The sequence below is a fragment of the Myodes glareolus genome, chromosome 5 (assembly GCF_982192425.1).
Source record: "Myodes glareolus chromosome 5, mMyoGla1.1, whole genome shotgun sequence".
Lineage (NCBI taxonomy): Eukaryota > Metazoa > Chordata > Mammalia > Rodentia > Cricetidae > Myodes > Myodes glareolus.
Window position 1 is genome coordinate 35,628,448 of NC_142030.1, and position 13,990 is coordinate 35,642,437.

A 13,990-nucleotide genomic window follows, 5' to 3' on the forward strand; every position below is an offset into this window, starting at 1 on the left:
CTCACGGGACAGAGCGGAAACTGCATAGTACCTATGACTCTGGCCTAACTCAGGGGCGACACCAAGCAACATGTCTCCTGGGGACTTAACGTGGACCTGTCAGCTGATGTGGGAAACAGGGCATAATTGGTCTAGTTCCACCACTAGGCAGTTCTGTAAGAGCCATCTGCCTCTTTAGTTTCTTCAACTAAAAGCCTGGTTCTTCTGCTCCTCAGGACTAATATGAGCTTCAGTGGAACTGTATAAAGTGGGCCTGAATCACCATTCCCAGGACATTGAGAGCCACAAGAAAGAGTGAATTCCCTTCTGCCTCCTGCTTTTCTCCCAGTGAGAAAAGCCCAAGTTAAGCGAGCTGGTTAGATGTGGAAGGTGCTTACAAACCAAGCTAGCATCATGAGCATGTGTCCCAGCAGTTGGGTGCCCATGAGGGGCTTGAAGTGTGTGTGATGTGTGGCCAGTGTTGGCACAAGCCACAGACATCACAGCCTTGGCCCAGGAGGTATGGAGCTGGAAAGGACATAGCTCTGCCTACATGGAGAGGAGGCTAATCTGCTAGGCAGAGTAAGATACATGGCAGCCATAGACACGGAGGCCCTTGGTAATCATGACAGCTGCAAGAACGATGAGAACTAGGAGCTAGTGATGAATGGCTCTTTTTGTTTGTTTTTTGTTTTGTTTATTGTTTGTTTGTGGTTTTTTGTTTGTTTGTTTTTGTTTTTCAAGACAGGGTTTCTCTCTGTAACAGCCCTAGCTGTCCAGGAACTCACTTTGTAGACCAGGCTGGCCTTGAACTCAGAGATTCACTTGCCTCTGCCTTCTGAGTGCTGGGATTAAAGGCGTGTGCCACTACGCCCAACTCTGATGAATGGCTCTTGAAGAAGGTGCCAGAGGTTCATCCAACAGGATGAGCCTGTTCAAGGAAGGTAGGAGGGACACTGAATATTTCAGATGTGCTGTGGGACAATGGTCTTTTATCCTGCCACTTGTATTATTTTTACTAAAACACTGATTGGCCAGTAGCCAGGCAGGAAGTATAGGTGGGGTGACCAGGCAAGAAGTAGAGGCAGGGCAATGAGAATGCTGGGAAAAGGGAAGTCTCAGACAGCAATTGTGACCCAGCTACAGAGTAAGCAAGATGTGACTGCCTCGCCGAAGAAAAAGGTACCAAGCCACATGACTAGCACAGACAAGAATAATGGGCTAGTTTAAGGTGTGAGGATTAATTAATAAGAAGCCTGAGATACTAGGCCAATCAGTTTATAATCAGTGTAGACCTCTGTGTGATTTCTTTGTGACTGAACAACTGCGTGATGGGGCAGGACTGGGCAGGACAGAAAGTTCAGTCAACATAGGTGGACTGAAAGGAAGCCAGTATGTTGGCAGATCTTTGAGAGTAGCTGTACCACACGATGAACATACAGAGAGATGGGAAGAGCTTGAAAGAGATGAGGTGAGAGAGATACATGGTCAAAAGTGAGGAGCCCAGAGAAAGCTCCTGAGGGAGGCCTGGAATGGGATGTTGGAGATGTTAGAAATAAACAGAGTGTTGCATGGGGCCACTTGTTGGTTTCTGGCCGCCTGGTTAACTTAGCCCAGAAATAACCACACAGAAACTATATTCATTAAATAACTGCTTGGCCCATTAGCTCTAGCTTCTTATTGGCTGTTATATTAATTTAACCCATTTCTATTAATCTGTATATCGCCACATGCAGTGGCTTACCAGTAAAGATTCGGCATGTCTTACTCTGGTGGCAGCTCCATGGCAGCTTCCCTCTCTGCCTTCCTTTTCCCAGTATGCCATTTAGTTTTCCCCACCTACCTATCAACAGGCCAAGGCAGTTCCTTTATTAACCAATGAAAGCAACACATAGACAGAAGGACCCCCTGCACCAACAGAGGAAGAATAATGAGGAAGAATGGCTTGGATGCTGGTGGCCAAAGAAGGAGTCCAAGGAGGAAGATGGATGCAGTACAAAGGCATAGCCTGAGGTTAGGGGTATATCAGCCTCTACTCAATACCCAAATTAGACCCAGAACAACTCAGGCTCAGTAATGAAGGCAACAAGTACAGATAGGATATCAATGCCTCAGTGTGGACAGGGTCACCAGGAAGGGGACATGTGGGCCTTGCTAGACTCCTAAGGCCAGTCCTGGGACACACTGAAAGCTTCAGGTAGCAGGAAGAAGAATGTGAACCAGCCCTGCCCCCAATCCAAGTGCTGCATAGACACTGTGATCAGCTCAATGACTGTCCCAAAGTGGTCCACAGCTGTCTTAGTCAGGGTTACTAATACTGTGATAAAACCATGACCAAAAGCAACTTAGGGAGGAAAGGGTTTATTCCTATCACAGTTCCATCTAACAATTCATCATCAAAAGCAGTGAGGGCAGGAATTCAAGCAGGAAAGGAACTTAGAGGTAGGAGCTGATGCAGAGGCCACCATGTAATGATCTGTCCTGTTCCTTTAAGAGACAAGCCATGCCCACTCCCATCCCCCACCCCCTCTGCTGAGGCAGGCTGATCTTCAGCTTCCAGCCTGAGTCCTCTCTTTTCCATCTCTCTCTCTCTAAGAGGAAGCTTCTGTCTCTCCACACTTCTCCCCTTCCTCTATCTATCTATCTATCTATCTATCTATCTATCTATCTATCTATCTATCTATCTATCTATCTCCTCTTCTCCCTTCTCCCCTTCCCTTCCATAACCCACTAAATAAATATCCAACCTCACTCTGCATGGCATGCCTATCCATCCATCTTTTGCCTGCCTCATGGCTCCCTGTCTGGAACCAGCCTCCTTCAGAGACCTGCAGTGTGGTCTCATGGAGTGCCCCCCTGCAACCACTTGGGGAACTGCACCATCCCTGCCTGGAACTGGCTGTTCTCAGACCTGCTGTCTGCCGCCTGCCACCACTTGGGAACCTGCAGTGTTTTTGCCACTGCAGCTACTTGGGGATCCTCAGCATTTTACTTAATCTGTTACACAGATTAAGGAGGAGGAGTGTTGCTTGCTGACTTGCTCTCATGGCTTGCTCAGCCTCCTACCTTATAGAGGCCAAGACCAGTCCAGGGATGGCCTGACCTGCAATGGGCTGGGTCCTTTCCCCCTCAAACAGTAATTAGGAAAATGTTCCACAGGCTCGCCTACAGCCCAATATGGAGGCATTTTCTCAGTTGGAGTTCCCTCCTCTCAGCTGACTCTAGCCTGTGTCAAGTAGATATAAAATTAGCCAGTACAACCCCTCATGAGTAGTCTACCTTGTAGGACTAAAGGAGACTTGCAGATGTGATTAAGCTAATGGCTCTAACATGAGGGAATTAACCTGAGTTGCCTGGTGAATTCCTGCTATTTTGAGTGTCCTTTTAAGAAAAGAGCAGAAACAGTTGGCCCAGGTCAAGCGTGGTGGCACAAACCTTTCATCCCAGCACCTCAGAGGCCAAACCAGGTGGATGTCTGTGAGTCTGAGGCCAGCTTGAACTATGTAGTGAGTTCCAGACTAGCCAGAATTAGACAGACAGAGAGAGAGAGAGAGAGAAAGAGAGAGAGAGAGAGAGAGAGAGAGAGAGAGAGAGAGAGAGAGAGAATCCAAGGTTAGAAAGCACTGTACAGCTGGCTTTGAGGATGAAGGGTCTCTAGTCATTAGCATCTGAAAAAGGGCCTCCACTGGGCCCTCCAGGTCAAGACTGCCATGAAGGCACCCCTCAGTCTCCTGACCTCAGAGCTGCTCTGTCGTCGCAGCCTTAGGAACTAACACGTGCAGAGATCTAAGTCATACCTGGAAGGAAAGATGGAGCATGCAGAACCTTGATTGCTTCTCGATCGCCTCTGAAAACTGGGTTCTCCTGACAACCTCCAATCTGCTGCCAGGACAGGTGCTGGAAGGAAGGAGGGCGGGGAAATGCCAGGGTGGTCCAGCTCACTCGGAAAGGTTCAGGAATGAGGTACTGTGGTCACGCCTTGGGGAGAACTGGGTAGAGAATGCAGCTCTAGGACCTCTGTGCCCAGTTCACAACTCATCTTGCCTAGCCGTAGGTGAAGGAAAGCTCCAGCAGGGCAGAGCTTTGCCACCGTCTTACCGACCCTGCATGGCCTTTGGTAGATATTATTATACCAGCACCTCTGGCAACCCAGCAGCCAAAGCTTCATCTTTGGTCTTTACTTCTATGGTTGTAAACACAAGATGGACCTCCCCCTCCCCCCTTTCCTTAGGCCCTGTTTCTGTTAGGATTTCTGTTGCTGTGAAGAGAAATCATGATCACAGTAACTCTTATAAAGGAAAGCATTGGGGCTGGCTTACAGGTCCAGAGGTTCAGTCCATTATTATCATGATGGTGTGCAGGCAGGCGTGGCACTGGAGAAGGAGCTGAGGGTTCTACATCTTGATCTGCAGGCAGCAAGAAGTGAACTGTGTACCACACTGAGCACAGCTTGAGCAAAGGAGACCTTAAAGCCCACCCCCACAGCAACATACTTTCCCCAACAAGGTCACACCTTGGGGGACAGGCGTCGCTGTCCAAGTGGGAGCCTGAGGTTCTGAAGCCGCAAGCCACCCGACCAGCCCCATGGTGGGTAAGTGGCCTCACTCCCACCTCGTCCCAGGACGCAGAATCTGCTCTCCATGACAGTTCAAGCACTTCTCTCCACCTTGCCACTCTCTGAAATGCAGTGAAGGTGTGGTTAGCTTTTCGCAGATGTGGGTTAGGATGTGTCCAGGTCCGGCCTTTTCAGCAACCTGTCTATACCCCTGAACCCAGGAAGAACCATGCTCACATATGCCCAGGAGTTTGTTTGCCCAGTTCCTGCAACCAGCAAGTGAGACCAAGCCTCAAAGCCTTCGTGGAGGCTCCAGGCATAGCTTCTGGGGTTCCTGCAAATGTGGAAGTCGAAGGGTCCTTAAGTCTCCATTTCTCAAATCTGCCACCCTTCCCCCTTTACACTAGGCTTCACTATCTGCCACCTTCTGCCCATAGCATGGGCTCCCCTTGACAGTAGGTGGGGTGGGGGAAGGGGATGGACACTAACTACAGAGCCTAGGGCACGTGGAGCCACCCATCTGGTTACAGGACCCCTTTAAAAGGAGCTCTACCAGGCTGGAGAGATGGCTCAGCAGTTAAGAGCATTGCCTGCTCTTCCATAGGTCCTGAGTTCAATTTCCAGCAACCACATGGTGGCTTACAACCATCTGTAATGAGGTCTGGTGCCTAGAGTTCAAGGCATTCACCACACTCTTCCATTCTGCTTTCTTTAGACGTTCCCTGAGCCTTGGTGATGAGGAGAGGGGCTGGGAAGGATGCTCCATTTAGGGATGAGGGCTCCTCAGTTCCTTATTATCAGAGCTCTCGCTAGTCATCTCGCCCCAATCTGATCCCGGCCTCCCTGCTCTGGGAAGAAGGACGGAAGAAGTCAATCAGTATTATTTGCCCATGTGCTGTAGTCCAGACACAGTGACAGGAGATTTACAGCCTAGACAAGAAAAGTAGTCATCCCCATTCCCAGCTGTGAAGGCCAAGGCTCAGAGAGAAGAGATCCCATTGCCATAAGACTGGGTCATCATTTCTGGCATAACTTTTTGGCAAGAAAACACGTTCCAAGTGCAGATTCTGGTTAGTGGACTCCCAAGGCCCCAGGCAGCAATGGATATAAATCCTCAAAACACTATGTGACAAGGCTCAGGTCCACCCATGTACTTCCCCAGGCTGCTGGGGTCCCTAAGGAAGCCTGAGTTCGGCTGTGTATCCTGTCTCTACCACCTGGTCCCTACTCGCAGACCTGAGCTTGACCTGGGTCCTCTCCTTCCTCAGGTATCCTCAGAGAGTGCTGAAGTTCTCCGTGTGTCATGTAAACAAGCAAAGGAAACATTTTTGGGCACGTGCTAGTCCCGCTGAAGAACGAGACCCTGGCCGGGGACCACATCATCTGGAGAGACCTGGAAGCTGAGAACCTGGTGGTGAGATGGTCACCAGGCACATGCCACCTGGTTGCCAAGATATGCAAGGGCCCACCTGGCACCACCTGGAGAGCATCTTCCCTCCACCCCGGTCATCATCCTACAGTGGCTCAGATGTGGGCACAGGAGAGGATGGGACCAACACCTCTGCAGACACGGGACTCCGGAGCAACTTTACACTCAGGGAAGCTAAGATGCTTGCCCAAGACCACAGAGCTTGCCAGCAGGATTCCTGGGGCTCATACCCAGGCTTAGTTCAATTGGACTCTGTCTAGTGTACCCTAGAAAGAGGCTGAGGGAAAGTCTCTTACTCCTCGTTCTAGGTAAATTATCAGAAATGTCAGGCAGTCCATTTTCTGTGTTGGCTGTTATGTTGTCTGCATTCCTCCATGCCTTCCAGATGAGCATGGAAGGCCCTGGATGGGTCTCTGTGGTCACTGTCACTGTTAGCTCATGACTGTTCCCATGGGCTTCTCCCCAGTGGTAGCTGACAGGTGGACAGTATTGCCTAATGCTCTTGCCCAGTGTGCAAGAAAGCAAGGGAAGAGGCCTTCCTTCAGCAAAGTGTTTTCTCTCACAGCAATTCCATGGCCAGGAACTTCTCCCATGCCACCTAAGCCCTCTTGACCCGTGGGGCTGCCTGGGCTTGGAAACTTGGCTCTTGATCATCAAGGGCATGACCTACAACAGGAACACAGGTGTGGAGAACAGATATTCTATTTGGTGGAGCACGGCTACATAGGCTGAATGGGATTGAAGCAGGAGCAGGGTTCAGCACTTTGGAAAGCTAGCAGCGGACTGAGCCCACAGCTGCATTGTGTTTCAAGCTGGGGTTTGTCTCCCTGACACCCCCAGAAGAGTGGAAGAATGCACACCACTCTGGGGTCACAATAGACCTGTTGAGCAGCCTACCCACACACCAGCAGTGGTCAGCACAGCTTACTATGCGTCCTCCTTCCTGGAGCTATAACAGCCAGGATTGTGTGAAGCCTTGCCACAGCCATCCTCAGAATGTCACACCTCACACCCCAGTCCCTCGGTTGATCTGTCTCTGGGTTTTGTTCTCATCTGGTTAACAGAATTTGGCATTCAGCTCCCGACCCTTACTTTGGACAGGTGAGTCCATGGGACCATGGAATTATCCACAAGCTTGATGACAGCGGCATGACTGTGTCCTAGCAGGGATAACTTCGTTAGGTTAGTGGTCACCACAATCAAAGTCACTGTCACCAAATGCCCGTTAGCTGTACTGTGCCCATTTAACTCCACTTCTCATTTCTGTCAATACACAAACACAAGCTTTGCCTGAGCGGTCCAGATGGACAGGCCATCTTGGGTTGCTTCTTCCTTACTCTTTCCTCGTACACATTTTCAATGTGATCCACACTGCAATGACTTCTGATAGCATCACACACACAGAGGAGCCCCCATGTGCCTGGACAGCAGGCCACTGAGATGGAACCATTGTGTTTCATCCAGAGCCCCGAGGTAATGGATGTTACCCACCTCCGCATTTCAACGTGAGACTCATGGTTGACATGGAAGTTGGTTGGTGCATCTGATAGGTCTCTAGAACACTGAAATGGCAAGAAATCAGCAGGCTGTGTGCTCTGAGGGGTGGAAGGAGGGGCCGCCGTATGGTCAAGACATGTATAGACATAGAAGCACAAAGAAATGTGTAGATTCTCATGGGCCAGTGTGAACTCTCAGGGGTGGTCTCACATCCTTTCTTCATGTGACTCTAGCAGAAGCTGTTTCTACATTCCCAGAAAATGTCCTAGAATAAGGTGGTGAGTTCCTCGGAAAAGTGCTTACAATTGTCCGAATTTCATTTAACACATAACAACTTGACAATCATTGGAAACACTTAAAATATTCAACTTTCAATTTGAGAAGACCCCCGCCCGTCTGCCCTCACAGCTACCCCCGCCTGCTTCGAGGAATCTCCATTGCAACCAGGTCAAGCTGTTCCCAGGCCAGCATAATCGCCCTGAGGTCAGATGGGCCCCTACTGAGAAAACAGGATATCTGTCACCCTGAGACCAGGTGGGTCCCTGATGACGAGAAAACAGGATATTTGTAGTCAGATACCTGGAGGTCAGCCTTCGGCCGACAGGAAGACAAAAAGGGAGCAGGAAGCCCGGAGTGGACTGCCTTAACTTATTCCCATGTATTCAAGATGAATAGACAACCCGTCCCTGACCTGACCCCACCGTTTTATCTGAAATAACCATTGAGAATGCATCCGCTTCTGCCGCTTCCCATCATCATTTGAAATAACCATTGAGAATGCATCCGCTTCTGTAAGCTCGCTTCTCGCTATACAACCAGCCCTGAATTTAGCCCAGCACGAGCAGTCACCCGAAGGCAGTAGTGTCCGCCAGGCGCCTGTGTGAATAAAAATACCTCTTGCTTTTGCATCCAGTGCAGACTAGTCTTGGTTCTTGGGCGTTGTGGTCCCCGAGGGGAAAACACCCGAATCGGGTATCTTTCAAATTCATTAGTGTGAAATATCAATCCATTTATTTTTGCTTTTAGTAAGTGAGGATTTGAGATTTTTGTTGTTTATTTGTTTGTTGTTTGAGACAGTGTCTCACTATGCATCCTTGGCTGGCCTGGTGCTCACTCTGTAGAGGGGCAATAAAAGCAGTCGCAAGACGTTTTTATCCACGGAGCAGGGAGGAGCTAGCTATCTGCTAAGAAGGTCTGAATAGTTAATAAGAAAAATATAATGAAATAATTCAGTGATTAGATTCCATATGCCTAGCGCCTTCAAAATAATTGACAAATTTAATCGAATTTAGCATGCAATTTTAAAAAGAGACTGTAATAGTTGCCCATTATATTCCCCTAATGCTTACTAAGGAATGATTTGCTCGAATCACTGTTTGCTTTAAGAGAAATTGTGTCTCAATTGTGGACGGAAGGAAGAAACCATTCCTCGGGAATTGAGTAAGGGTTTGTACATTAGCGGGTCAAAGGTGCAGCCCAGCCCAGGAGGGGTCTCCCGTCCATCAGCAGAGGACAAGGTGGGGGTCAGGAAGATGTACCAGGAGCAGCGCTAGAGCTGAGCTAGACTCCAGATGTCTGAAAATGCTATCACTATTCCATTCTACCAGAGAGCTCAGAAAAAGACACCCAGCAGCCTGTGGAAGTGAAAACCTTCCTTCCTCCTTAAACGTCTTCCTCCCATGTCTCTGTAAATTAATTGTCCATTGCTAATGGTGAAGAATGAGATCTGGTAAATACCTACATTGGTTGTGTTAGTTTGCCGACTGACAAACTTTCAGACAGGAGGGAGTGAGCAAAGGAGGTCCACCAAGGGGGACGCTTAGTGTGCAGGACAGGAGAGGGTAGACACGTGACTGACAGCCTGGCTGAGCCCCATTGGTGGTGCCAAAGAATTGTGGCTTCCAGCTCACCCTGGACTGCAGTGCAGCCTTCCGCGGTGCGTTTTCAGTGCCCTCTACTGTTTACCACTGTAACTGTCGCTAGGCTGACTGTTAGCTCAGATCAAGTATTGAAGGAGGGATTTAGAGCCAGTAGGTCATACAAGCAAAACTTTCAGGGTGGCCCTTTGCAAGACTGCCTCTTCCTCCCTGGTTTATATAGCACTTATCCTTGGCCTTCATCACCTGACCATGCACTACATAAAATATAGGCATACATCACATAAAGATAAGTGATATATAATGTACATACAGCACATTATATGTTATCTAAGGAATGAGGAAACATGTATGCTGTTTCTGTTTGCCTTCCTTCACATCATGCTTTGAGCATGACTCTTCTTGTGTGTCAGGTATACTTTCATGTGAACAGCATGACGTCGTGTCTCTGTTGTTAGCTGGAGTGGATTCCGCTGTTCCCTACATTCTCGCCAATATTTGCTGTTTGTCTCCTCGACAATAGCCCCTTTGTTTGGGAGAGATGGAGCCTGACTACAGATTTTGTGTGCGTGTCCCTGAGAGCTACAGAAGTTGACTGTTTTCTTCATAGATTTATACAGTAAATACTTCTGAGAACTATCTAATTAGTTTGTAATATATTGTTTTCTGTTGCTGTTGTTCTTCATTCTGGATACGAATCCCAAGTCAAAAGTACAGCTGACAATTCATCTCCTTCTGGTATGCTGTCTCTTCACTCTGAGGTTATTTCCACTCTGCAGAAGTTTTAAAACTGTCTGCAGTCCCATCTGCCAGTTCGTGTTCATCCTTCCTGAGCTGGTGAAGTGTAACATGAGGGCCAGCTTGTTGGGGTTTCTGTCCCGCCCAGTACCCTACAACCAGCAAGGTCCAAAAGAAAATCACACACAGGACTCCATAAGATTATAAAACTGATTGGCCCATTAGCTCAGGCTTCTTATTAGCTACTATGATTTATATTAACCCATTATTCTGATCTATTTTAGCCATATGGCTTGGTATCTTTTTTAGCGGGGCAGGTTACATCTTGCTTCTCTGTGATCTGGGCAGGAATGGAGGAATGGGCTTCCTCCTTCCTAGCCTTCTCCTGTTCTCATCGCCCCGCCTCTACTTCCTGTCTGGTTGACCCACCTATACTTCCTGCCTGGCCAATCAGCATTTATTTAAACCATGATTGACAGACTACAGATAATTCTCCCACACCAGTGAAGTCACTGCTTTCTCCAGCCACACCAGTCTGGATGTGCCAGGAAGACCTTGCCTGTGTTGGGATCTTAGAAGCATTCACCCTGGGTTTTCTGATTGCGGTTCCATCAGATCTTAAAGATACTGATCCATATTGAATCATTATCTGTACAGGATAAGGTAGTTTTATTCTTCCATATGAATTTTAGATTTTTTTTTCTATTTGTGAAGAAACTCATTGGACTTATGTTAAGGATTGCACTGAATGTGTAGCTTGCTTTCAGGAATATAGCCAGTTTTACAATGCTTGTCCAGCTGGTTAACTATCCTTGCAGGAACCACAATACTCTAAATAGAAACATCTGTGCCCCTTTCTTTCGCTATCAGAATATTGAGACAATGAACACCAAGGAATTAGAATTTCTCTTGAAGTCTCATGCTTCAAGAAAGAAAAGAAAAGAAAAAGTTGGTACCCTTGTTTTAGCCAGAGAGGAAGCCTGTCTTCCAGAAAGAGACTTCAGACAACTTGCAGGACAGAGCAGGGGCCAAAACAATGAAGTGTCAGTGATGGGTCAACGAAGGATGTGACCACACCCGACCTGGAGTGTTTAGTTAGCTATGCCTCCTGCTCTCCATTTAAACCTAAACCTCATGTTAGGACATCAAAGATGGATCTGGGGGACCAGTGGACCACTTTGTCCTTCCTCAGAATGACTGTACCTTCAACTGCTTAGTTCTGCAAAATTAAAACAAACCTAGCCCAGCACATACATGCTACACTCCAACAGCACTGTGTCCCCAGCATAGCACATACATGCTACTCTCCAACAGCACCGTGCCCCCCAGCCCAGCACATACATGCTACTCTCCAACAGCACCGTGACCCCAGCCCAGCACTACATTTAAAATCAAGAAATCATTTCACATTGGCAACTTCTTAAGATAGAAATAAGAAAAGGTATGTAGATTTTATAACAGAAAGTGAGAAATGTCTTACATGTGGACACATCTTGAGTATGTATTGCCTTCATGCATCATGGTCTAAATTAAATGACAATGAGGGACCCGTAATTCTCAGGGAGCTGTGGAGAAATGACCTAGCGAAAAAGGCTAGATCATTTCTCCAGAATAAAAAGAATACCAACAAAAAAACAAATAATAAAAGCATCACAGAATTATCTCTTAAAATTAACATATATTTAGTATAATTATATTGTGCCAATAAAATATTTATTTTAAAAACTCTAAGCAAAAGCCCTGTCATTTCATTTATTTCAAAACACAGATCATAGGGTTAGATGGCTCAGCAGTGATGAGTGCTTTCTCAGAATCCATATGGCACTCACAACCATATACTACTCTACTCTGGTCCCAGGGGATCTGGCACCCTCTCCTGGCCTCTGTGAGCACCAGGCACATACATGGTACATAGTTAGACACAGGCAAAATTCATAAACATATAAAAAATAAATATTCCGAAGACAGATTATTTCATCACTCCTTCCTTGGAATGCTGTCTGTATCCTCCTCTGACCTCAGAGAAAGTCCCAAGCTCCACGTCTTACGTGAATCAGGACAGAAATCTAGTAGGAAGAAATCCTGCTGCAAAGGGTAGCTGTTTTCATCCAACTCGAAAAGGCTCTGGATCTTCAACACACAAGGCTCTGCACCAACTGCCAACAAGGAGTGGAGCAAGTCAGCGGCGACCAAGCCGTAGGTAACTTCTGAAGAAGGTACTGAGGAAGAAAACACACGTGCCCATCAGGACCCTTCAGTTCACAGAAACACATTCTGAAGCCTTTACTTGTTTCCCTTGGTTCCTCAGCCTTCATGCACACCTTAAACTTCTTGTTCTCTACCTCTCTTTCTAGTTCAAGCTGTTGAAGGCAGTCTAGAAAGATCACGGTGTGGTTCCCACTGAGCATCAGAAGCGAGCACAGGCTGTACTCAGTCTGACAGCAGCTCCAGCCATCAGCTTCTGAACAAAGTGATGGGCATGTCACTGGGCTTCAGCAGTCGGGAGCACCTGTACTCGCAGAGGACCTGGGCCTAATTCCCTGCACCCACACAGCCGCTCACAACCGCTCCTGACTCCAGTTCCAGGGGACCCAATGCCCTCTTTTGGTATCTTCTTGTGTGAACTATGCAGGTGAATAAAAACTCATAAATACAAAATGAACTTTTACAAAGGGCATGCCCATACCAGAAAAAGCCTCATACTCGTATTTCTACAGTTTTTAATCACAGCTTCAAGTACATATACAAGCTGAACATCTCTGAACCAGCGTTCTTAGGACCAGAAGATTTTGGAGTATCAGATTTAAAAATGTACATACATTATGAGGTATCTTAGGGATAAGACTCAAATCTAAACATGAAATTCATTATGTTTCCTATTTTTGGATTAGATGCTCAGCCCATTATCAACAAGAAGAGCAACCACTATTATAAAACTAAGAAAACAAAGGAACTGGATTAGTTTGTCCACGTAAGGAGTCTGAGGCTAATGAGGACGGGCACACATGATCATCCGACAGGAGGGATGTGTCTGCTCTCGTCATAGTCTGACTGCCCCTGGCATCACAGCTGAGCATCTTAGAGGATCCTAAAAATCCATTCCCATGATAGCTTACTTTCAGGAATGATGCTATACATTCATCTGTTTGCTGTTATCTAATTATCATTTGTTTAACTACTATTACTAGTGCTTTTGCTGACCAATTAGGAGTTTGGGCTAAAGAAACTGGGAGCTTCCTTCCTTTATCCATGTACGAAGATAGATGTAAAGAGATCTTACCTTCCAACTTATGTAAGCTTTCATTCCTGTTTCACTCAATCTCAACTATCTTCCTACTTTTATACTGACAGGGAAAAGCTTCATCTACAGCACAGTGCCCTTTCCGTCCTGACTACTCCTGTGACCAGCTCCATTGGACAACTGTGTGGTATGGGTTGCTATTTTACCTATCACTCTGTTGAGGCAATCCGGAGAGATGTTGAGAAGAATCTGCTCCATCATCTTTGACCCTACACGGACACAAGTACGATGTCTTCCATCAACTATGGTCATTAAAGCTGGCCTAGAAAAAATAAGAGTATTTAGACTCAGGCACATGAGCAGAAAGGAATTTAGCAAAGGAAAACAAAACATGATGCAAATTCACCCCTTTACCCGCGTAATCCCAGGTTCTGCCTCTCTGCTTGTCTCTGTCTGTTGTTCACTCTTATTCCCTCTCGTGCTCTCTGCTCTCTTCTGTCCTTCCTTTCTTCATTTCAGCAAACACAAACTGAGTCTCTATAAAAGCCATGGACGGTGCTACATGCTGGTTTACACTCATGACAAGACACACCTCGATCCTTCATCCAAGGATGTAGGGAATTTTATAAGAAGCGGGATTTGGTGTGTGTGTGTGTGTGTGTGTGTGTGTGTGT

General features: G+C 47.0%; 1 protein-coding gene across 7 annotated transcripts in view; it reads right to left on the reverse strand.

The window, feature by feature from the left end:
• Positions 1-11,733: 11,733 nt before the first annotated feature.
• Positions 11,734-13,990, reverse strand: part of Shld2 (shieldin complex subunit 2) — a 79,158-nt gene continuing 76,901 nt past the window's right edge. For all 7 annotated transcript variants that reach the window (XM_048421534.3, XM_087906261.1, XM_048421533.3 and 4 more), the window contains 2 exons: positions 13,523-13,638; positions 11,734-12,294 (listed from right to left, as the gene is read on the reverse strand). In XM_048421534.3, the coding sequence (XP_048277491.2) occupies positions 12,053-12,294; positions 13,523-13,638 (358 nt within the window). In that variant the 3' untranslated portion in view covers positions 11,734-12,052. The remainder of the gene's footprint in view (positions 12,295-13,522; positions 13,639-13,990) is intronic.